We start from the raw sequence: 25,230 nt of genomic DNA, 5'->3' as shown, positions 1-25,230 counted from the left end.
GACACCTCAAAAAATTTAACTTCCCTTTTTCCAAAATAATTTTTCACCCTCCATCTTTAATGGCCCTCACTAGAAGTTTAGTTGCACGAGCAAAAATTTTATGGAAAATTTCCAAAATGGTCTTTTCATCCTTTTTTTTGACAATTGAAATATTACGTCGAGGATGGTACCTCTTTTACACCATATAGCAAACATTTTATTCCGGAATTAGTCTTGTTATTTTATAAAAGCGGTTATTTCCAAAGCGGACAATTCTTTGTCCGCGCTAACGGATGAACATGAATTGACTATGGAAATCATCTCTGAGGTACTTCAAATTCCTATTACAAACCAAGGAGTACACCTTCAGGATTCCCTTTTCGATAATATCCGGCATCGATGTTTTGCAACTATCCTTCATGGCGAATACAACCGAAAAACCGTATTGTTTATCAGCGATCTTTGCAAAAGAACCAATTATCTGTGATCAATGGGTAGCTCATAATGTCCTAGGCACGCGTCTAAGACTTCGAAATAACCAAACCCCTCCTCCATTTTACTCAGGGTGTTGCGGACTAAACTGCAATGATTTTTGCATTATTAAATTTCTGCGGAATCGCGATCGCGCGTGCGGGGAAAAAGGCAACCCTTTATCAACCATTGTGACACTTATCATGATACATTGGGGTTTTTCTAGTACTTCTCCTCACACACCTCTTGAGCGACTAACATTCTTACCATTCACTTTCGGTATGTAGGAATGGATTCGAAACCCGGCGTTGCAAAGAACCATGTCGGTGCGAGGAACCAACGAAGATTGTTCCACGACAACATCTTTCATGAAAATGCATTATGCAACGTATTTAATCCCATGGAAGGGCTTCGGCAATTCAACAAGGACTGATGACATTATTCAAACGCGTCGAACATTATTATCACGGCCTTCTTGAATTTCGGGACTTCGGGACAATAAACGAAGAGGAACAAGCACAATTCTTGCCTGACCACAACCAATTCTTGGCAAATCACACTCTCATAATGGAAAACCACGCCAAGATTTACCGCATGAAAAGCAAAATGTTGCAACAGTTGCCGCGGATTGACGACATAGAAAATCTTATAAATGGATACCTCCCACAAAAGGATTCTCCGCCGTTACTTGGGCCAATGAAACCATTTATATTTTGCAATTTTATATTATTTATCATTTTCTTTTTAGTTTTTAATTTTCATATGGTAATTTGTTTTTTTTGCTTAATTATTCTCATCATGATCTAATATTTGTTTATCCTTGTCTAAACAGTCACAATTTTTCACACAATGGAAGCTCCAAAGATGATTCGAACAATCTTTCCATTCTTTGCTAAATTCTCCGGCATATGGACATCTTTTCGGAGACTACATCACTCAAGTTGGATGGAACTCTCTCATTCTACACCGGAGCGGACATACTCCCGAGGTTTGGCAACTTATTTTATAATAACATGGAAGATCTACCACCGTCCGGGGTTTCCCTTTGAATGGGTTTACACTACGTTATTGGTAACACCGACACGCCTTTATGAGCCAACGGTGGCTATGGCTCTAGACCTTCCTCCTCTCTTCAGCCCGGATCTCCCCATCCAATACATGATAGAGAATGACCTTAATGACTACTCTAGGGAAGATTTTGCTGCCCGCTATGGCAATGGCCTTGCCGCCAAAGAACGTCTTGAAGGGGCCGATGGCCGAATTCACTATTCCACTAGCAAGTATGACCATGAATGTTGGACCGCCATGTTATTTATTCTTCCTGAACATCATGGGAGATTGGCATTTTTCCACGGCATCAAAGGCGCGTGTAAGACATTCCATGCATTGGCCCGAAGAACGTACCACCTTGACATTCTGAACTAGTAATTGAGAATCTTAAGAAGGCTCGGTCTTTTCGGCAAGACTATATCACCACGCCGATTCACGCATCTGCGGGATAGTGAGGACGTATTCCACGAGTTTGCAGCCACCTTTCAAGGCGGGTAAAGGTCGACTCTATGTGTCCAACAAACAAGATAATTAAGTTCCTTGCGATTTCGGACATGGACCATGCAAAGGTATCTTAAGAAAGTTCATTCTTTCCTAATGATGATAAAATGATAGCTCATCTAGACAATGCAAAGAAAAGGAAGTGGAGTGAAGTCCGGAAAGCTATGATAGATTGGCGGGATCTTGAAGGAATGGCATTTCTACAGGGGGGCCGAGGCAAGGAAGGACTATCCCCCAGGTTCAGGGTTGGGGCAATGTGAGTTGATGCATGTACATATTTGTTTTATGTTTTGATGTGAAATAAATAAATGACCTAACGATTGTGCTACTATAACGATTGCTTCTACTTTTATGATGTATAATATATAGTGTGTTACAATAAATTTCTGTGGAAGATGTCAGCTTTATTTTTGCTCAAAGCCTCTCAGGTATACTCTTTCTTCCTCTTAACACTTTGAGGACACAGTGTCCGACTGTTTGGGGGTGGTGAAAACCTTTTGCAAAAATTAGGCATGCATAGTTGTATATAGTTACTTAATGTCTAAATAAACGTATTTAGTGACAAATTCTCGTTTCTCTTTCTATGATGAAAAATATTTAGAAATCTCACCATAGCATCAAAATTAGGACTTGTTCTTAGAAACTTAATTTAATACGTATGCAATAGTTTTTACATCTTTTCATGAGCATTCATGCACTGACTATCATGAAATGTACCGCGTGATGAAGTTTAAGACCCACGGTTAGACAACTTAGTTTCCATATCCCGTAAGAATCTAACCAAAAGCCTCCTGATGTGTGATATATATGAGTAATGACACAGAGGAGTAGTTCTTCCTAATAGAGAAGTTCACACGCCTACTTACTTGATCACTACCCAAATCTAGGCGAGAATTTAGGCCTTCTTTGGATCGATATAGCCAAAAATTCGCGACTCAAATTTTTTTTTTAGTTAAGCCCCGAACCTTTCATTAATCCTTTCTACTTCACCAATAAAAAATCATTACCCATCTAGTAACCACAAATAAATAAGCCTACCTAGATGATGAGTATGAGAAATAGGATGAAGTGCAAAAAAATGAAGAAAAAAACCTTGTCACAAATCAAAATCGGTTACTGTTTGAAGAAAAAAGAAAAAAGAAAATAGAAATATGTTTCCAAAATCAAAAGAAATATCAAGGTTAGAATTCCCCAAATATCAAATCAAAAGGGAATACAAAAGCTTGAAAAATCCAAGTATGGAAACCATGTTAGAAGCGGGGAAAGAAAAAAGGATTTCTCTAGTATAAATATCTCTCAAGACCTTATTCTCTCATATACTATCATTTTTGAATTTTCCATTCCAGTTTTTTTTACACTACCACCTAAGCCCCATAACACCTAATAAAGACCTCTAGCTCGATTAGGGATAGGATAGTGTGATAATAAGTAGTAGTTGTGACTTCTCGAATTCGCTCCTCCTCATTTGTCATTGAGTATGTGAGGAAACATGTTCCCACTGCCTGCACCGGGAGATAGCAAAGCTTGAGTGGAAAAATAAAGAGAAATTGTGTTTCGACACATACCCGTGAGAACCTACTTAAGGGCGCCATCTAAAGGATCGATCCGAAACGGCCCTTTCGTACATTTCATTATTAGATCAATGCATGCATGCTCATACGTAGATGTTTTGATTATTGTATGTATATTAACTTGAATTTTGAAAGAATAAAATCCTTGTTTCCCTTGCTATTGAGATGTCTAGATACACGAGATTAATTAAAGAAACAAGCCTTTGTTCTTGAGTCGTTGTAGTATAAATGAAGTTTGTGAGTATCTTCTCTGAAAACTCTTCACGAGGGCTATAACTTCGTCCACTAGGGAATTCTTAGTGGTTCAAGGCCTTGTTGCATCGGTCAATGCAACCGCATCTCTTGAAATGAGATTTAGCTTAAGACAACACATTTTTGATCACTTATCGTTTTAATGTCTCTTCTTTGCTTGAGGACAAGCAAAAAGTGCTGTTTAAGGGGTGGTGTGATAAGCCCCAAAACTGTAATATTAAACCCCCGAGACATAGCATTTTTTGAATCAATTATGTGTTTAATAATCATGTAATAATTATATTTTCGTTTTTTTGCGGGTTTCCGCAATTAAAATGAATATAGTGATAAAACATGCATCAAAGTACGCAGGGAATACGAATAGTTGGAGTTTCCCACTTTCGACCCCGCAGCCGAAGTTTCAAAAGAACCGAAACCGGTCGAATCCGGCCCACATAAAAAAGCGAGGAAACTTCCGGCTCAAATCGGATAAATCTAGGTGCCGGCGTTGGCTAGTGAAGCTGCCAAGTACAAGAATACTGAAATATTTGGAATTCCCACTCAATTCCCCGCGGAAGCCCAACAAAGCCCGACTAGAACCGAAGTTTCCAAAAGAAACACTAGTGCGGTGACGGGCCCACATATAAAGAGGCGAGGAAACTTCGAAGCTCAAATCGGATAAATCTAGGTGCCAACGCGTTGGCTAGTGAAAGCTTGCCATAGCGACCGCGGCGAACTTAACTCATGAAAGGACAAAAAGTCGTAAAAGCGCCAAAATCACCACCACTTGGACACACTAAGTGGACACACTCTGCTGGGGCCCGAAGGCATGATGAGTCATCATAGGCGGGTGGCGAAATGGTTTCAAATTGATGCCACCTTGCAATGAGAGAAGACACGCACTGCTCAAGATGGAAATGAAATTGAGCAAAGGGACAAATATAAAGCATGGCCGATGATCTAAACATTAATTGAGTTTTGTTTCAAGTAAAACAAAACTTGGTTTAAAAAGAAGTCACATGAAAACAAAACCTCGACATTCAAAGTTTTGAATGTCTCAAATGGAGAAACAACCAAAACCGAATTAAATCATCCTCCGGTCTCCGGCTATATATATATGAGGGGTCGCCTTCATTATAAGGTCTTGACATATTAATGCTTTAGCTACACTTAGTTTTTTCTTTCCCCGATTACTTACATTCCGCCATTTTATTTTCAAAGACTTAATACGCGCAGTTATTTTACCCTTAATAACGGTCATTTCTTTTCTTGTTTAATTTACGTCCTGCATTTATTTACTTAATGTATCACGACAAGTTTTATTATTCCTTCTATGATGATGAGCTAATCCCCTCGGGGGGGGTTATCTTTGCTTTCGTGTGAAAACGGATTGACTTCGTTAATATTCTAGAATCACTACTTAGGAATTAGGTATAGAATTAACATCCGTCCCAAAATGGTCGAGATACAAAGTTGGAGTCTCGATGCTCGAGAAGTCTCGTAGCGAGACCCAAAATGTCTCGCTGACTCTGCCGTGTCGATACGACTTCTTCGGCCAGTGATGTGAAGTCGAGCAGAGGCGGAAATAATATACCGAGATGAGGTATTATCGAAACTCCTTATGCTAGTGAAATGCGACCTAGAGATGTGGGCATGCACTAGGGATCAATACTTTCGGCGTCGTCTCCGAAGCGAGGCGAATTAGAGATGTAGTGATTTAGTAATAAAACTGTTGAAAAATGATTCTTGCATGAGCATGATTAACTCTCTCCCTGTTTCTCTACTTTTGTTTACCTACAAATAATCGCCAGTAGTAATTTATATTATTTGCATTACCGTTATTTTAAATTAAAAACCAACTAAAAAGAAACCTAAAAATCCTACTCACCAAAAGTTGTAATTCCAGTTGTAAACTTATCCGAGCCCTAAGGTTTGGACGATCCCTTACTCGACCTATCCTACCAAACCCACGTGAGTAAGGTAACTTGACTAAAACGCGTTGTCGACTATCTGAGGACGTTGGACTTGGACTGTGGACCTCGGACTTTGGACTGTGGACCTCGGACTTAAGAAAATAAGTAATTGAGAACCAATAAACAAACGTGTGTAAAGAGCGTTTTATCACCTAACATTAGTTAGCTGTTGGGCCAGATTCTATTATTGTTTGGTTGGGCCAATTTCATATCTTAAGATTTTGGGCCGAAACTCATTTGTGTTGTTTGGGCCGGACCACATTAGTTTTTGGGGCCAATTTCTATCTCTTTTGTTTGGGGCCAGTTTCTATTCTATTTTGGGCCGACCCACTTGACTTAAAATGGATCCAAGTGAGTCTTTAAATGTTTAGACTTTTGGACTTTGGTTTGGACTTTGATTGTGGACTATTGACTGTTTAATTGTGCTACGTTTATGTTGTGATTGTATGGACAAATCTAATGCTAAAATATTGCGGAAGCATGTATAATTGGTTCGTCATTTTCTAAGAAAGAATTGACGTTGATATTATCAAAATTTAGACACGTGACGAGATTTATATTTTAAGAGACATAGACATAAAGACCTTTTACTTTACTATGATTAGGTTTATTGGGATAGGTGCTTGGCTTTAGGTTAAGACCTGTATATATATACGTGTGTACGTGTATTAACTACTATATGATATTTCAGTATTTTATGATATATGACGCTATGACACTTAGACATCGATCTAATTAATACCGCGTAAACAATAATACATGAAACAAGATACTCATTCGTTCTCTGAAATAATATATGCAATAAAGTTCGATAATGCGTAAACAAATTTACCGCACCCTTTTAGAACTTTCCACGCCTCAAGTTTTGGAATTGAGTTTTATGACTGATGACGTCATATATTAGGTGGGCATTTATTGAATGTGCCATAAATGGCTCATTAGCGTTATATATGGGTATTCATTGAATGTGCCATGAATGACCCGGGTATTCATTGAATGTGCCATGAATGACTAGATTGTTTGGACTACCCTAGAGAGGAACTAAGGTATTTGTCTTGCGGGTTAGTTGTATTCCTTGAGTGTACGGGAATGTAGGGTTAGGTATTCCTTGAATGTGGCGGGAATGACCTAAGGTATATAGGTACTAAATGGTGGGTGTATAAGAAAAGAAATTGATTAATTGATAAGAGAAATTGATTTGATTATGCGAGTGTGTTTGGGCTTACTTTGGAATACCTATAGGATATCTATATATGTTATATAGAAGTTCTAACTTTCTTTTGCAGGAGGGTAGGACTTAATAACATTTTGTGCAGGGACACGGTCCTGCCCTTATACAGCAGTGGATATCGGTAAGTTTTAATTCAATGACTTCGTTATTAAAACAAGTTATTATAATGAGGTAATAAAATGGAAGTCTTGCTTGGGAAAAAACTATGCCGGTTGAAATGACGGAACTACCTATCTTCCAAGCTGAGAATGATTAAGTTAGGATATATTTAAAGTGATAGTTTGATAAGTAAAGACTGGAAATGTTTATATGTGGTTAGTCTACTCATACCAACAAATTCCATTTTTGCTGACCCATGTTTGCTTTGTTTTGGCAACGTGGGTGTGTTCTTGGGAACATAGGTGGAAGGCAGTGGAACCACGGCGTTTGGTTTGGATTTGTTTCTGGAGCAGTCCGGGAGTTTAATTTTATTAGGTTTGATCTTTTTGAAAACATGTAATAAAGTAGTTTCATATCCATTATGACCTGAGAATACGATGTTGAAGACTTTTATTTTTAGAGTTTTGTTTGATGTTTTATTGGGACGAAATATAGTATTTTAATAAAGGGATGGTTGAGGAATTTTGGAGATTTGTTGTTATGTTGATTCTTTATGATGTGGGTTTTCGGTTTTGGCATGTGTTGTATCCACCCCGTCATAGCTTGGGTTTTTAGACAATTGAACATAGTGATGTTTGAGATATTTATATTTCAAATATTCACTTTGTAATTGTTTAGAAATTTGGGCTGTGACAGTATTGGTATCGTCCGTCAGAAACTGCACCAACTTACACTTCCATTCCTTCGGCAAGTCAGCTCTAACCGATGTAAACTTTTCCTCATCTCCCACCCCAAGGTTCACTACCTCCAACTCATCCAACATTTTCGATCCCAGCGGAGGCTCGTACCCTTTTGTTTCCGCTGCCTCCTGTAATTGCTATGCTGATCCTGGTTCATTTGATGACCCCTCCCCTTTTGTTCCGCAGACCATACTTTTTACAGTAACTTGATGGATATTTTGCGTTGCTACTTGATCCCCTCTTATTTCGTATGTCCCCCCATTACTAGGGAAGCATATCACTTGGTAAAATGTCGATGGGATGGCCTTCATTTCGTGGATCCATTTTCTCCCTAGGATGGCATTATACTGGGAACTTGAGTCCACCACCATAAATCTGGTGAATACCGTTGTCGGACCGGCTGTAACCGGTAGCATCAATTCCCCCATGGGCTCTATCATTCTGCCGTTGAACCCATACAAATTAGTTTGAGGTGCTTTTAACTGATCTTTTCCAATATTCATCTCCTCCATCGCCCCCTTAAATAACAAGTCCACTGAACTGCCGCAGTCTATCAACACTCTCTTTACCAGATAATTGCCCATCGCTATAGTAATCACCAACGCATCCTCATGCGGGGAAATTACTGACTCTAAGTCTTTTGGGGTGAACCTTATGCTTTCCTCACCCATTGCGGTTCCGCGAACTAACCGCGGTATGCTTACCACCTCATTCACTTGTTGTAAACTCACTGTCTGCTTTCTCATCTTTTCTCGGTGTGCATTTCTTCCCAGGGTTTCTCCACTAAAGATGACATTGATGGTATCTAAAATTCTAGCCAGAGCTGGCACTCTCTCGGCTTGGTGAACCTCCATGACAAACTCCCTGAGCATCCCCTTTTCTACCATTCTCTCTACCAACCACTTCAAGGCATAGCATTCATTAGTGGCGCGATTCCTGATTTTGTGATATACACATAATGGCTTCCCTTCTATCTCCACGGATGTACTTCGCGGACCCTCAAAGTACTGTTGTTCCTTAATCAGTGGCAAGATTTCCTCCAAGGGCCTGTTGAGCGGAGTCTGTTCGATTTCCCGATATGGTTTCCTCTCTCGAATTTCCCTTCTGCCGCGGTCTCCCGTCCTATCCGAACCTCGTCTCTCTCCTCTGTACGCTCCTTTTTCTCTTTCCTCTACTCTACTTTTTCCCTTGCGGTCATCTCGATCGACGACCTGCACTGCCTTCCCTGATCTCTTCTGTTCCTTCGCATTCCTCTGCATTATATCCTCGTAGCGTATGTATTTTTCTATCTTTGAATACAGAGCATGCAAAGAAGTGATTTCGATTTTGGAAACCGACTCATGAACTCTAGTTCCCACCCTCAAGCCGTGCTAGAAGGCTATGACCGTGGTATGTTCCTCCAAATTTTCCACCCTCAATGTCTCCTCCTTGAACCTACACAGAAACTCTCTCAATGACTCCACGGACCTTTGTTTTATGTTGAACAAAGCAGCGATGTCAACCACCCTTCTTTTCTGGTGTATGAAGTGGTCAACAAACGCGCGCTCCAGTTCTTCAAACCTTTTGATGCTCCGCGAAGCCAACCTGTAATACCAATCTGAGGATCCCCCCTTTAGACTGGCGGGGAACATCATGCAGCGAAGCCCATCATATTTATTCTCCTGCCATAATGGCATCTGTTGTCGAAAATGGTGCAAGTGATCCGTTGGGTCTCCCTTTCCATCTCTTAGGCACTTTCGAATTCCATATTGAATCTGCCAGTGGATATTTGTTGAGGCTTGCAATCTTTTTCTGCGTAGCGCGCTTTGGTTCGCATTTTCTGCTGCGCGGTTTATCTCCCTATCTTTCTCAATCATAGCCTGTACTACCTCCAATGTGATACATACCCACCATTTGTTCAGCGTCTGGTGGCGGGTACTCCTCATTCTCCCCCTCCACTTTGCTATTCCGATGATCATCCCGCCCCGTTTCCCCATGCGTAATCTCTCTCTCCTTCCTTAACTCGTCATTCTCAGTCCGTAGCCTAACTAACTCCTCCTGGAGAAGTCTGGTAGCGTCCGCCGCCACATTAGATACTTCTTCCTCTCCTACCCCTTCTTCCTCTCCTACCCCTTCTTCCTCTCCTACCCTTTCTTCCTCTCCTATCCTTTCTTCCTCTCCTACCCCTTCTTCCTCTCCTATCCTTTCCACTTCAGTGCTCTTTGTTTCCTCGACCGTTTCTCTAACCGTTGCTTTCTTAGGTCTCCTTACTCCCCTTCTCATTACAGTAGCCATTTTCTCTCAGTTCCCCACAGACGGCGCCAAATGTATCTACTATTATTCCAACCTATGAGATCCCTTGTCTCTTCTCCTTACTCTTCACTCTTCTCTCTATTCTTTTTTTCCTCTTTTTATCTCCTTTTCTCTTTTCCTAACCTCCTCTTCTCGTTCGTTGATCTTCCCTCCATCTAATGTCTCTTCGCTCTCCACGTATCGCGGCAGTTATCTTGCAGTTAGGATTCCGCTCTCTCTTTCCACGTCTTGCAGCGGTTCCAAAGCGGTTAGGATACCGCGGATATGATCCCATGCAGCCTGTTCCCCCGTACTATACCGCATCCGGTCCATTTGTCACCACTAGCCTTTTAGGTCATGAATACGACCCCTACAGTATATTCACCAAAAGCCCCTCCCCATCATCCAAAATTTTGCTAAATTTTCTCTTGGTGGTTCTTTTTTGGGTAACCAAAATGAAATTTATAGGCATCAAATTATAGCCAAATTCACATAATGAGCAACAAATTTCTTTTTTTTAACACTTTGGATATTATGGTTTTCAATTTTAACAATGTGGGGATTTTGTCTATTTGCCATCCAAATCAGATAACATAATCAATTTTTTTTTTTTTAAATATATATATTATTACACATTATTTCCAAAATGCCTTTTATGTTGTAGTCCATTATATTTCAAATGTGTAATTGTAGTTAAATATAATTTTTCATTTAATTTTTAATTTTTTTGTTTCTTAATTTTTTTTATAGTGAACCACGTGTGAATTGAGTGTCCACATAAGCGTCTGTTAACTATTTGTGACAGAACTTAGGCGGAATCCCTACATTATTAAAATAGAAAATCACGATGCCCAAAGTGTTAAAAAAAAAAGTATGTTGCCCACTATGTGAAATTGGTCATAGTTGGATGCCTAAAAACTAATTTTTTTCCCCTAACAAAACAATATATTAGGATTCCAATAGCTTCTCTTGTTATCGTGGCAGCATTCGTTGTACCCAATAACGACAAACAATTTTCAGAGAAATGATTTCACTAAAATTTTCAATGCACTAAAATGTAATAACTCGCTTAGCTAATTTTGGATGAATTTTGGACGATGTTCAACTTTTAGTGCAACATTATTTTCGCATTAAAAATTAGAAGAGCATTATGCATTTAGAGCAAGTCCAATGGGGTGCTATATGGGCAGCTAAAGGGAAATATAGCACCCCAATGCAACCACTAAAATATCATTCTAATGGGGCTGCTAAAAGGGTTTTAAATTTGGAAGTAGTCAAAAACCCAGCCAAAGTTAAGACCTTCGCTAGCAGCTGCCATAATAAGTTTCGGGAGACGGACGACACAGTCTCTGCCGTCTATTGGTTATTTACATACAGACGGTAGAAACTATGTCATCTGTCACACCCCGAATTTCGGCAAAATCGGAAAATATAATATTTGTTCTCGACTCTTCGATTTTCGAGGTGTGATGCACTCTCCACTTCCAAAAATCCATAATCTATTTAATTATTCTAATAATTTGAAACCAATAATTTTTTTATATAAACAGAAGTCTTCTTCATTACCAAAAACTCACAAATATGATTAAATTACAAATTTCCTTTCAACAACTCTTTAATTATCATTACAATTCAAAATACAAAATACAAAATACAAAATATTGTCTCAACTAAAAATCTATTGCACCTTAAAGGAAAACAAAACATATCCTGTAATGAGACTGTAAGACCCCAAATTATTTTTCTATTATTTCGTAATAATATTTAACATTTCTGAATTTGATATTTATTTCTGGGTCAACGGGCTAGTAAATGTGGGCTTGATTTTTTTTTAAAAAGAGGGGAAATAGTTTGTTTAGTTTGAAAATGATTTAATAGGAAAGTTTTTAAGTTTTAAAATAATGTGTAGAAATTTTATTAATAAGGAAACATGGAGAGAATAATTCCATAATTTATGGGAGAAAATATGGAAATGTCTTGTGTTTGTTTTAGAAAAGAAGAAGAAGAAGAAAAAATGAATACATGAAGTATTTCTATTGCTTGGTGACATGGATTTTCATGGAAGATTCGTGCGTCTTCTAGCTAGCTTGGGATCGGTTTTCTTTCATATTCTCTATACTCTTTTTCCGTAGAATACGAAGGTGAGTAGTTATGTTTTTTTTTTCATCGAAACTAGAGTTTTAATTACGTCTGTGAATAAAAACGTTTACTGCTGAGTTTTTCCGCTCAGTTTCTTTGTGCTACCTTTATTCTTCTTTTGATATTTTTCTTATCACGCTAAAGTGTTAAACTTGCCAAATTGTTAAACTGATTACTGTTATATATTGTTTGTTGTTCTTAATTATTGAAATTATTGAAACTGTTGGAACGGTTCAAACTCTAGAGGTTGTTAATGGAGGCGCGAGCCCCAGGAATCGTACTGCCTTTATTATGTTGTTTGTTTTGGTGGGTTATGTTGTTGTTTTAGTTGGATTATTATGGGTGATATTGGGGCTGTGTGAAGGCTGTCAAATGGGTGTTGTTAAAGCTTAGAGAGGGCATTAATGGCGGCGAAAAGAAATCGCCCAGTCTATGATTGGAAATGTATTATTTGAATCTTGATGTTATGTGTTATGTTTTGATTTTGGTTGGATGATGTTGGGTGGTAGTGGGGGCGATTTGGTGTTGGAGAGTGGGGCAGTTGAAGCTTTGAACAGGCGTTAATGGAGGTCGAGATATCGATTCAGTTTTAATGAAGGGTTGTTGAATAAATGAATTGAGTTTTTTGTGTTAAGTAAAGTTGTAGGGGTTTTGGTTGGGATTAATTTCGGTTAGGTTTGGAGTGCTGGTGGGTAGAATTTATGGTGGTTGATCAGTGGAGGAGGAATGGTTGGGAGAGATGACCGAGAAAATGATTCGGTGCTCTCGGTCGGTCAGTAGGTGAGACAATTTGCTTTGGTTGGGCATGGGCCAAACCAACTAGTTGTTTGGGAGAGCCGGTGGTGGCTGGTGGTGGAGGAGAGCTGCTGGTGGGGTGAGGAAGATGACTCTTAGTTGGGTTTGGGCCTTAGATTGTTTTCTTTGGGCCGAACTAATTAATGTTAGGCCAATTTCATTTCTTTAGTTCTTTGGGCCGAACCAATTAGTATTTTGGGGCCAGTTTCAATTTCATTTTTAGTTGTTGTTGGGCTGAAATCTATTAATTCTTTGAGCCAGTTTCAAATTTTGGTTTGGGCTGGTCCATATAACTTAAAATAGATCCAATTGGGTCTTTAAATGTTTAGACTCTTGGATTTTGGATTTTGGTTTTGGGCTTTGATTGTGGACGTACTATTGACTGTTTATTTACGTTACTTTTTATGTTGTAAATTTTATGAACTAATCCAATGGTAGAATGTTGTGGAAGCTTGTATAAACTATTTGTCATTATCTAAGAAAGATTTGATGTTGATATTGTGCTATTTTTGACATGTGACGAGATTGAGATTTTAAGAGACATGATATTCCTAAAACGCTATAAAAATATTATGCGGTACGTTTGGAGCAATTGTGACATTATGTGGTATGTGGAAATTGTTGTTTTGTTAAATGATATCATATGTTAGGATATCTATTAAATGTAATATCTTTGTGAAATAAATGTAAACGCTCCATCATTATATCTGTGAGATGCTACTATGAGGTAGTATAATATTTGTGCATATTTCCCACAGGATTGTGGCTTAGTGCAATAATTTATTTGGCACGTGAAATAATAAAAGTTGTTATGAGATGTATTGAGATATTTCTAAATATTGTGGCTTAGTGCAATAATGTATTTGACGTGCACGTGATAAATAAGTGAAATGGTTATGAGATATGAATGTATGACACCTGAATAAATTACGTAACGAAAATCTTAGAACCTAGCTACCACAACTCATGTGATTTGGTCCTTGTGATGGGCGTATATGATATGATTGGCCCTTGTATAGGGTGTATATATAAGATGTTAATTGACCCATGTGTTGGGCAATTGTAGCCGAATAGTTGCTTGATTTTCTCGTTCGCAAAATTAGAACGAGACGCGCGATATTTTATGCCGAATAGTGGTAGTACCCACATAATGACGTTTGTGTGAGGGTTACCTAGTATGCGATATCCCGCTTAGGGTAACTACGCACGGAGTGGTGCATTATGTGAGGGGAGGCATGTGAATGTACATGTTTGGCGTTGGGGAGGAGCGATTATGGTAGCCAGAGAAACTAGGTAAGACATAGAGACGACGTGATTTTAGAGACACTTGAAAAAACTCTAAACAATAATTCTGATGAAATATCAAAGTGTACATTAAATCTATAATAAATAATTTATTGTAATTCATGTTGCGCTCACAAGGGTGTTGCAGAAGGGTGGGTTGGATTGATTACTTATGCAAGTGTGACCCACTCTGTGATTAGGCCTATACCAGTTTAAGTATAGAGTAAGTTTTAGTTTTGTTATTTTATTATTAGATGCAGTTGATCTAGTACGGTTTGAAGCTAAGGCGCTTCGGTGGAGGAACTAACTGTCTTATTGATTGTGTATATATGTGTATAAATATGTTTTGTATTTTAGGACTACTCATACCAGCATTGTTTATAATGCTGACCCGATTTGCATGTTTGCTTATCAGGTGTGTTCATAAAATGAACCCAATTGATAAATCTTGACAGGATTAGTGTAAAAGACGGTTGGTTATTGCTTGTGGTTTACGTTAGGGTCTCATTACAGGATATGTTTTGTTTTCCCTTGAGGTGCAATATATTTTAATTGAGACAATGTTTTTGTATTTTCAATTGTAATTATAATTAAAGAGTTGTTGAAAGAAAATTTGTAACTTAATCCTATTTGTGAATTTTTGTAATGAAGAGGATTTTTTTTTTTTTTTTTTTTTTTTTTTTAAATTTTATTAGTTTCCAATTATTAGAATAATTAAATAGATGATGGGTTTTTGGAAGTGGAGAGTGCATCACACCTCGAAAATCGAATAGTCGGAAACAAATATTGTTTTTCCGATTTTGTCAAAATTTGAGGTGTGACAGTTTGGTATCAGAGCATTTGGTTAGCTTAGACTTAGGTGAGTCTAAGTGATCCTCGGATCGTGGTTTATTAAATTAGTTGTGTTTAGAAAATATTATTTTCAAAACTATTTGTGCTAGTCGTTTTATTTTACAAAGAAAATAAATAAATAAATAAAGCGAGTCAATATTTTTCTTGATTTGTTTGTATGGGTAATGTGTATATTTATGTTAGTTACTTTTGTGGAGTGCATATGAAATGTTTTTCATTTTTCTTATCATATGAGGAGTAGTTATATTTGTTATATGTTAATTATTAGCGGTTTTTACCAAAACATTGTGTGCTGTTATAATGTTGTTTTATTGTTGGTGTTTATTTTCACATGGATTATGGATATAGATTAAGTACGACAACATGTCTGTGAACTTTGTATTTGAGTGTTATGTTATTATTCAAGAAACAATGATATATTTTAATCTATGTTGAATGAGCTGCATTAACTGATGACTTTGTGACGTACTAAGTAAGGAACTAATTGCCTCTGTGTTGGAGGAACTATCTCACCTCACTCATACACTTTAATGGATGAATAATGTTTTAAAGTAGAAGAGATTAATTTATAGATGTGATTAGTTAGAAATAGAAAGAAAAGTAAATAAAATATACGTGTATTCATTTTGAAATGTGTATACTTGCATATACACGATTTCTTATATTATTGTATATAGATGAACTATTACCGTGTGTATATGATGATAATATTATTTCACTAATAAGACATGCATGTGTAGGTTGTTTTTTTAATGCCGCGTTATTAACGATTAATTAAATAGTTGTGATAATTGGTAGTCGTAAACCATATTGGAATTTAGGTAGAGGATGTCTTAATATAATGATGATCTTACTTCAACAACAAACAAATTTTTATTTTGTCTTATAAGCGTGTTTCGTGCCTATAAATTATGACATGATTGATTAATATTGTTAAATTAGTTTCACATTGATTTTTACATATTCAAGTATTTTAAAACATATGTCTTGGATTTATTATCCTTAATTAATATATTGAACTTTGTTCATGCTAATATAACTTGTTGTGGGTGATATACTAGAAGTGGGTTTATATTATCCTATTTTTTTTTTTTAAATTCGTGTTATACGGTAGCAAGTCTTATTTTAATTGTCATTGTATATGGAGATTAATTTTTGAACCTATTCACTGTTTAAAATAATTAGTAATAATAATAATAACAATGAATGGTACGTCGAGTATTTCTTCTTAATTGTTTTGTTTCAGTCTATATAATTTTGATAGATGAATATGAAAATTATTTTTTAGAATACGTGTTATATTTGATCTAGTTGCATTCTTGAATTTGGATTCGATGGTTGTTTTCATGTTCATGATTTATATAGTTTTAAATGATTTATTTTTGCTCGTTTGAATGAGAGTATTATATGTTTGATTGTTTATCTTTCTCCCGTGTTGATGAATTATAGTTGTATGAAGTTGGGTTAGAGTTCATTAATATTTTGTTTGATAATGCAAAGAAATAATATTTGTAGATACAATAAAATAATGAAATAAAAGGGTTTCTGAGAGCATGACTAAAGCAAATATAAAGTTTTATTGTTTGAGGTTGTTATTATCCTATGACATTTCAAATGCATAATAATTAGTGTAATTCATCCGTTCTCTATAATTTTTGCCAACTAATTAATTTTATTCTTGTGTTATTAAAATGTGTTAATGTGTCGAAGCTTTCTTACACTTTTAGATCCATGGTTTATCATAGTGAGTAGTTATGAAACAAACTACAAATTATATGCATTTTGTTGTTTCAATTTTCTTATGAAATACGTAGTATGTCCATTGCTTAGATTGTCATCCATGATAATAAGAGAAACTTAATTTGTTTGTTTAGTATATATATATATATATATATATATATAGTTTACTAGTAAAAGAAAATAAATTTGATATATGCATGAGAAGAAATTGATGTAAAATTGGATAAGAGTGTTTTAATGCGTTATTGACGACGATACATTGGTGTTTAGAGTAGTGAAAGTTATTGATTCATATTATTGTTTGTATTTTTTAGATGTTTCCCTTTCGATTTGACTCATATGATATGAGAGTACACTTAATTAAAATGTTTGAGATTTTTATTGTAGTTTCAATGACATGAGTGATTTTTGTTTTAAGTGTATTAGGACACTAATGTCCTTTTGTGCATGATTATGAAAAAAAAAACTCCCTAATATTTTATGCAGGGATGAACTTACCCTACATTATTGATTAGTTTAAGTAGAATATTATCTTTTTGTAGAGTTTGCTTCGTGTCAAGAAACTGCATGCTAATGAGAAACGATATATTTGTCTTGTGTTTAAGTGAAAGTAGTAATAATTTATTTTCATATAGACAGTTAAATTGTAATAGATTTTGTAGTGGCATGAGGACATATATTATGGTATTATTTAAAAATAATTAATATCAACGTTATCTTGCTTAAGTTTAATCTCTGTACATTTTTGTGTACGTTCTAAGTTAATAACCAACGTTATTTGTTCGTATAGATTACCTTACTTCCGAATCTCGGGACGAGATTCTTTTGAGATGCATGTGTATAGCTGTAAGATCCCAAATTATTTTTCCATTATTTCGTAATAATATTTAACATTTCAAAATTTGATATTTATTTCTGGGTCAACGAGCTAGTAAATGTGGGCTTAACTTTTTGAAAAAAAAGAGGGAAAATAGTTTGTTTAGTTTGAAAATGATTTAATAGAAAAATTTTTAAGTTTTAAAATAATGTGTAGAAATTTTATTAATAAAGAAACATGGAGAGAATAATTCCGTAATTTATGGGAGAAAATATGGAAATGTCTTATGTTTGTTTTAGAAAAGAAGAAGAAGAAGAAAGAATGAATACATGAAGTATTTCTATTACTTGGTGATATGGATTTTCATGGCGGATTCGTGCGTCTTCTAGCTAGCTTGGGATCGGTTTTCTTTCATATTCTCTATACTCTTTTTCCGCAGAATCCGAAGGTGAGTAGTCATGTTTTTTTTTTCATCGAAACTAGAGTTTTACGTCTACGAATAAAAACGTTTACTGCTGAGTTTTTCCGCTCAGTTTCTTTGTGCTGCCCTTATTCTTCTTTCGATATTTTTCTTATCGTGCTGAAGTGTTAAACTTGCAAAATTGTTAAACTGGTTACTGTTATATATTGTTTGTTGTTCTTAATTATTGAAATTATTGAAACTGTTGGAACGGTTAGAACTCTGGAGGTTGTTAATGGAGGCGTGAGCCCCAGGAATCATATTGCCTTTATTATGTTGTTTGTTTTGGTGGGTTATGTTGTTTTTTTAATTGGATTATGATGGGTGATAGTGGGGCTGTGTGAGGGCTGTCAAATGGGTGCTGTTGAAGCTTTGAGAGGGCGTTAATGGCGGCCCGAAAAGAAATCGCCCAGTCTATGATTGGAAATGTATTATTTGAATCTTGATGTTGTGTGTTATGTTTTGATTTTGGTTGGATGATGTTGGGTGGTAGTGGGGGTGATTTGTTGTTGGAGAGTGGGGCAGTTGAAGCTTTGAACAGGCGTTAATGGAGGTTGAGATATCGATCCAGTTTTGATGAAGGGTTGTTGAATCAATGAATTGAGTTTTTTGTGTTAAGTAAAGTTGTAGGGGTTTTGGTTGGGATTAATTTCGGTTAGGTTTGGAGTGCTGGTGGGTAGAATTTGTGGTGGTTGATCAGTGGAGGAGGAATGGTTGGGAGAGATGACCGAGAAAATGATTCGGTGCTCTCGGTCAGTTAGTAGGTGAGACAATTTGCTTTGGTTGGGCGTGGGCCAAACCAACTAGTCGTTTGGGAGAGCCGGTGGTGGTGGTGGTGGAGGAGAGCTGTTGGTGGGGTGAGGAAGATGACTCTTAGTTGGGCTTGGGCCTTAGATTATTTTCTTTGGGCCGAACCAATTAGTGTTTTGGGGACCAGTTTCAATTTCATTTTTAGTTGTTGTTGGGCCGAAATCTATTAATTCTTTGGGCCAGTTTCAAATTTTGGTTTGGGCCGGTCCATATAACTTAAAATAGATCCAATTGGGTTTTTAAATGTTTAGACTCTTGGATTTTGGATTTTGGTTTTGGGCTTTGATTGTGGACTATTGACTGTTTATTTATGTTACTTTTTATGTTGTAAATTTTATAGACTAATCCAATGGTAGAATGTTGTGGAAGCCTGTATAAACTGTTTGTCATTATCTAAGAAAGATTTGACGTTGATATTGTGCTATGTTTGACATGTGACGAGATTGAGATTTTAAGAGACATGATATTCCTAAAACGCTATAAAAATGTTATGCGGTATGTTTGGAGCAATTGTGACATTATGTGGTATGTGGAAATTGTTGTTTTGTTAAATGATATCATATGTTAGGATATCTATTAAATATAATATCTTTGAGAAATAAATATAAACGCTCCATCATTATATCTGTGAGATGCTATTATGAGGTAGTATAATATTTGTGGATATTTCCCATGGGATTGTGGCTTTGTGCTATAATTTATTTGGCACGTGAAATAATGAAAGTTGTTATGAGATGTATTGAGATATTTCTAAATATTGTGGCTTAGTGCAATAATATAATTTACATGCACGTGATAAAGTGAAATGGTTATGAGATATAAATGTATGACACCTGAATAAATTACGTAACGAAAATCCTAAAACCTAGCAACCACAACTCATGTGATTTGGTCTTTGTGATGGGTGTATGTGATATGATTGGCCCTTGTATAGGGTGTATATATAAGATGGTGATTGAACCATGTGTTGGGCAATCATAGCCGAATAGTGGCTTGATTTTCTCGTTCACAAAATTAGAACGAGACGCGCGATATTTTATGCCGAATAGTGGTAGTACCCACATAATGACGTTCGGGTGAGGGTTACCTGGTATGCGATATCCCACTTAGGGTAACTACGCATAGAGTGGTGCATTATGTGAGGGGAGGCATGTGAATGTACATGTTCGGCGTTAGGGAGCGATTGTGATAGCCAGGGAAACTAGATAAGACATAGAGACGACGTGATTCTAGACACACTTGAAGAAAACTCTAAACAATAATTGTAATGAAATATCAAAGTGTACGTTAAATCTATAATAAATGATTTATTGTAATTTATGTTGCATTCACAAGGGTGTTGTAGAAGGGTGGGTTAGATTGATTATTTATGCAAGTGTGACACACTCTGTGATCAGGCCTACACCAGTTTAAATATATAGTAAGTTTTAGTTTTGTTATTTTATTATTAGATGTAGTTGATCTAGTACGGTTTGAAGCTAAGGCCCCTCGGTGGATGAACTAACTGCCTTATTGATTGTGTATATATATGTATAAGTATGTTTTGTATTTTAAGGCTACTCATACCAGCATTGTTTATAATGCTGACCCGATTTGCATGTTTGCTTATCGGGTGTGTTCATAAAATGAACCCAGTTGATAAGTCTTGACAGGATTAGTGTTGAAGACGGTTGGTTGCTGCTTGTGGTTTGCGTTAGCGTCTCATTACATGATATGTTTTGTTTTCCCTTGACGTCCAATAGATTTTAGTTGAGAAAATGTTTTTGTATTTTTAGTTTTAATTATAATTAAAGAGTTGTTGAAAGAAAATTTATAACTTAATCCTATTTGTGAATTTTTGTAATGAAAATGACTTTTGTTTTTTTTTTTTTTTTTTTTTTTTTTTTTTTTAATATTGGTTTCCAATTATTAGAATAATTAAATAGATGATGGGTTTTTGGAAGTGGAGAGTGCATCACACCTTAAAAATCGAAGAGTCGGGAACAAATATTGTTTTTCGGATTTTGTCGAAATTCAAGGTGATGAGACGCTAATGCAAACCACAAGCAGCAACCAACCTTCTTCAACACTAATCCTGTTAAAACTTATCAAATGTGTTCATTTTATGAACACACCCGATAAACAAATATGCAAATCGAGTCAGCATTATAAACAATGCTGGTATGAGTATCCCTAAAATGCAAAATATACTTATGCATATATATACACAATCCATAAGGTATTTAGTTCCTCCACCGAGGCGCCTTAACTTCCAACGACTAATACAACATTCTCAATTACAATAATTAAGGTAGATAGTTCCTCCACTGAGGCACCTTAGCTTCAAACCCTACTAAATCAACTGCATCTCATAATAAAATAACAAAACTAAAACTTACTCTATACTTACACTAGTGTAAGCCTAATCACAGAGTGGATCACACTTGCATAAAAAATCAATTCAACCCACCTTTCTGCAAAACCATTGTAAATGCAACATAACTTACAATAAATCCTTTAGTATAGATTTAACGTACACTTTGATATATCATCACAATTATTGTTTAGAGTTTCTTCAAGTGTCTCTAGAATCACGTCGTTTCAATGTCTTACCTAGTTTCCTTGGCTACCACAATCGCTCCCCAACGCTGAACATGTACATCCACATGCCTCTCCTCACGTAATGAACCACTCCGTGCGTAATTACCCTAAGCGATATATCGCATACCAGGTAACCCCCACACGAACGTCTTTACACTGGTACTGCCACTATTCAGCATAAAATATCACACGTCTCGTTCTAATTTTGCGAACGAAATAATCAAGCCACTATTCGGCTACGATTGCCCTACACATGGGTCAATCAACATCTCATACACCCTATACAAGGGCCAATCATATCACATACGCCCTACACATGGGCCAATCACATGAGTTATAGTAGCTAGGTTCTAGGATTTTTGTTACGTAATTTATTCAGGTATCATACATTTATATCTCATAACTATTTCACTTTATCACGTGCATGCCAAATACATTATTGCACTAAGCCATAATATTTAGAAATATCTCAATACATCTCATAACGGCTTTCATTCTTTCACATGCCAAATAAATTATTGCACTAACCCACAATCCCTTGAGAAATATCCACTATTATTATACTACCTCATAGTAGCATCTCACAGACATAATAATGGAGCGTTTACATTTATTTCTCAAAAATATTGCATTTAAGATATATCCGGCCTAACAGGTCATATCATTTAACAAAAAAAAACAATTTCAACATACCACATAATGTCACAATTACTCCAAACATATCGCATAACATTGTTAGCGGGTTAGGAATATCATGTCTCTTAAAATTTCACTCTTGTCATGTGTCCATAATACACAATATCAACGTCAAATCTTTCTTAAATAATGACAATCCAGTTTATGCCGGCTTCCACAACATTTTACCATTTGATTAGTCCATAAAATTTACAACATAAAAAGTAACGTAATTAAACACTCAATAGTCCACAATCAAGGTCCAAAACCAAAGCCCAAAAGTCTAAACATTTAAAGACCCATTGGATCTATTTTAAGTTATATGGACCCACCCAAAACAAACTTGAAACTGGCCCAAAGAAAACACTAATTAGTTTCGGCCCAAGCCAACTAAACAACCTTAAGCCCAAAAGTTTATAACCCGACCCACTTGGAAACATAAAACCAGCCCACATAAAAATGAAAACCGGCCCAAAGAAATAAAAGAAACTGGCCCAAAGAACTTAAACTGAATTGGCCTAAAACACAAATGGGTTCGGCCCAAAGAACTAAAGAAATGAAACTAGCCTAACCAAACAAAATGAGTTGTTCTGGCCCAAGCCCAACTAAGGTCGTCTCCCTCACCAGCGCACCAGTGCAAATTCCGGCCACCACCAACCTCTCTTCCTCCACTCTCATCCCACAGATTTTAATCCCCATCAAAGCCCCTACAACTTTAACAAAAGCAAAAACCTCAATTCATTAAATCAATACCCTTCATCAAAACTGGATCGATATCTCGACCTCCATTAACGCCTGTTCAAAGCTTCAACCACACACTCCCCAACACCCAATCAAACATCAACAACCAACATCAAACCAACAATTTCACATCACAACAAAAAGAGAGTTCAAATAAAACAATTAGGACTATTTAGTTCTTTTGGCTTGGCTACGCCATTAACAAGCTCTAGAGTTAACAAATCCACTTCCAACAGTTTCAACAAATCCACTTCCAAAGTTTTAGTAATTAAGCAAATCAACACATAACGTTGAACGAGTTAACCATTTAACATGATGAGAGAAAAACAACATAGAAAAACAAAACAAAAACTGAGTGGAAGAAAACAGATAAAAAACGTATAACTTTTTTTTTCTTCCTACCTGTAGCTTCGGTGAAAACAAAAAAAAACTATAACTACTCACCTTCGTATCGCCGAAACAGAGTATATAGAAAATGAAAGAGAATCGATTCCGATGCACAATATGTGTCTCCGTTCTTCTTTGTGTTTTAGCTGTTTAGTTCTTGTTTTAAGAAAACCTTCTTTTTTTTTCTTTTCTTTCCGGAGACCTTTCTAAAGAATTTACTTACCGTATACCAAATATTTAGAAAGTTTCCCTTTTACCAAATATCTATATTCCTAACTATGGAATATTTTTCTTTATTATAAGTACTATATTTATTACATACCTTATATTAATATATCTTTTGAAAACTTTTCAAATAATTAAAAAAAATCTCTACACAACATTCAAAATTCAAAATACGAATTCTCCCTCCTTTCTTTTTCTATCAAAAAGTCAAGCCCATATTTATTAGCCCGTTGACCAAGAAATAAATATCAAATTCCGAAATGCTAAATAATGTTACCAAAAAAAAAAATGGTCTAACACCATCTGTCTTCTGTTTTAATTAAATAGACAGACGACAGAAACTCTGCCGTATGTACCTGATAGATGCAAAAATTGAGAAATCTTGTTCTTCTTTTCATATACAAATTCCCTGAAAATTCATATCCATTCCACTCCATTCATTCCAATCCACTCACTCCACAATCCATTTCCATTCATTCCACAACTCAACAATTAACACATCCATTCAACTAACCAAAATTCATTCATTAAATAAACATAATTCAATTTATTCATTAAACATAATCCATACAAACATCAATCAATACAAGCATAAAAAAATTCTAAACTAACTCCAACTCGAACCCTCGCCAGATGATTGCCTCTTCTTTGATTTACTCCCTCGACGTGATTCTCACAATGTCATTTCTAGAATCTGCGCTTCTAACTCTGCGACTCTATCATGTGACTTTTGCTTCTCTTCTTGCCCGGCCACCAAATAATAATAGTATTCGTCGGTTGTAGTCATAACCGAATCGCGCATCCCATGTATCATTAGTTGTGACTCGGCATATCACGCTCTAAGTGTAATCTACAAAAAAATCAATAACTTTAAGAAAAATTATCACTATAAACCAAATATAATTCAAGTTTCAAAAAATATATAAACCAAATACTAACCTCATCTAGAGTGTCAAAATTCGGGACAAGGTTCGGAAGATAACTTTGATCAACATGAGGTATAGGTATGGCGACATGCATTCCTTGAGATGTAACTATGTTATAGCTCCATGAGCTATCCAGATCAGAAGGAGCTGGAGCAAAAGCCTCGTACGGACTTTGATATGAAGAGTAGGGCTTAGCAGGGTGTGGGATAAGCAAATCACTTCTAATAGCCTTATGTCCCACAAAGTCCATGTTAGCAGCTCTATACATATTAGCAGACAATATAGGACCCCTTGAGACGCAATCATAGTAACTATCGTAGTCACCATTCACATATAAATATAGAGAAGCTTGTGGCCACAAGTCTTCATTCATTCTGTAAGGGGGATTTCCCGTCATTGAACAGATGACACATGTATGGGAAATAACCTAAGACTATAGATGTCCAGAATGAGACGAGGACTATCGGATCAGTTCTGTGAGTAAGTGTTCTCGTGCTTAGCACGAGTGTTTAGTAGACATGTTGTCACACCCCGAATTTCGACAAAATTCGGAAAAACATTATTTGTTCCCGACTCTTTGATCTCCGAGGTGTGACGCACTCTCAACTCCCAAAAACCCATAAACAGTTTAAATATACGGATAAATAAAACCAATAAAAATTTTAACTTAAACAAAAGTCAT

General features: G+C 36.3%; 1 protein-coding gene across 1 annotated transcript; it reads right to left on the bottom strand.

Moving 5' to 3' along the window:
* Positions 1–7,983: 7,983 nt before the first annotated feature.
* On the bottom strand, positions 7,984–9,105 carry LOC147479770 (uncharacterized). The gene has a single exon (XM_086578492.1). It carries the CDS (start codon positions 9,103–9,105, stop codon positions 7,984–7,986), a length of 1,122 nt encoding a protein of 373 aa, XP_086434618.1.
* Between the last annotated feature and the right edge of the window lie 16,125 nt (positions 9,106–25,230).

This window comes from Coptis chinensis, chromosome 8 (assembly GCF_015680905.1).
Source record: "Coptis chinensis isolate HL-2020 chromosome 8, ASM1568090v1, whole genome shotgun sequence".
In the NCBI taxonomy this organism is placed as follows: Eukaryota; Viridiplantae; Streptophyta; class Magnoliopsida; order Ranunculales; family Ranunculaceae; genus Coptis; species Coptis chinensis.
This window is presented reverse-complemented; position numbering and strand designations above follow the sequence as displayed.

Coding starts and splice junctions, on each gene's coding strand:
- LOC147479770 (XM_086578492.1), bottom strand. CDS start 9,105: ATGCAGAGGAATGCGAAGGAACAGAAGAGATCAGGGAAGGCAGTGCAG.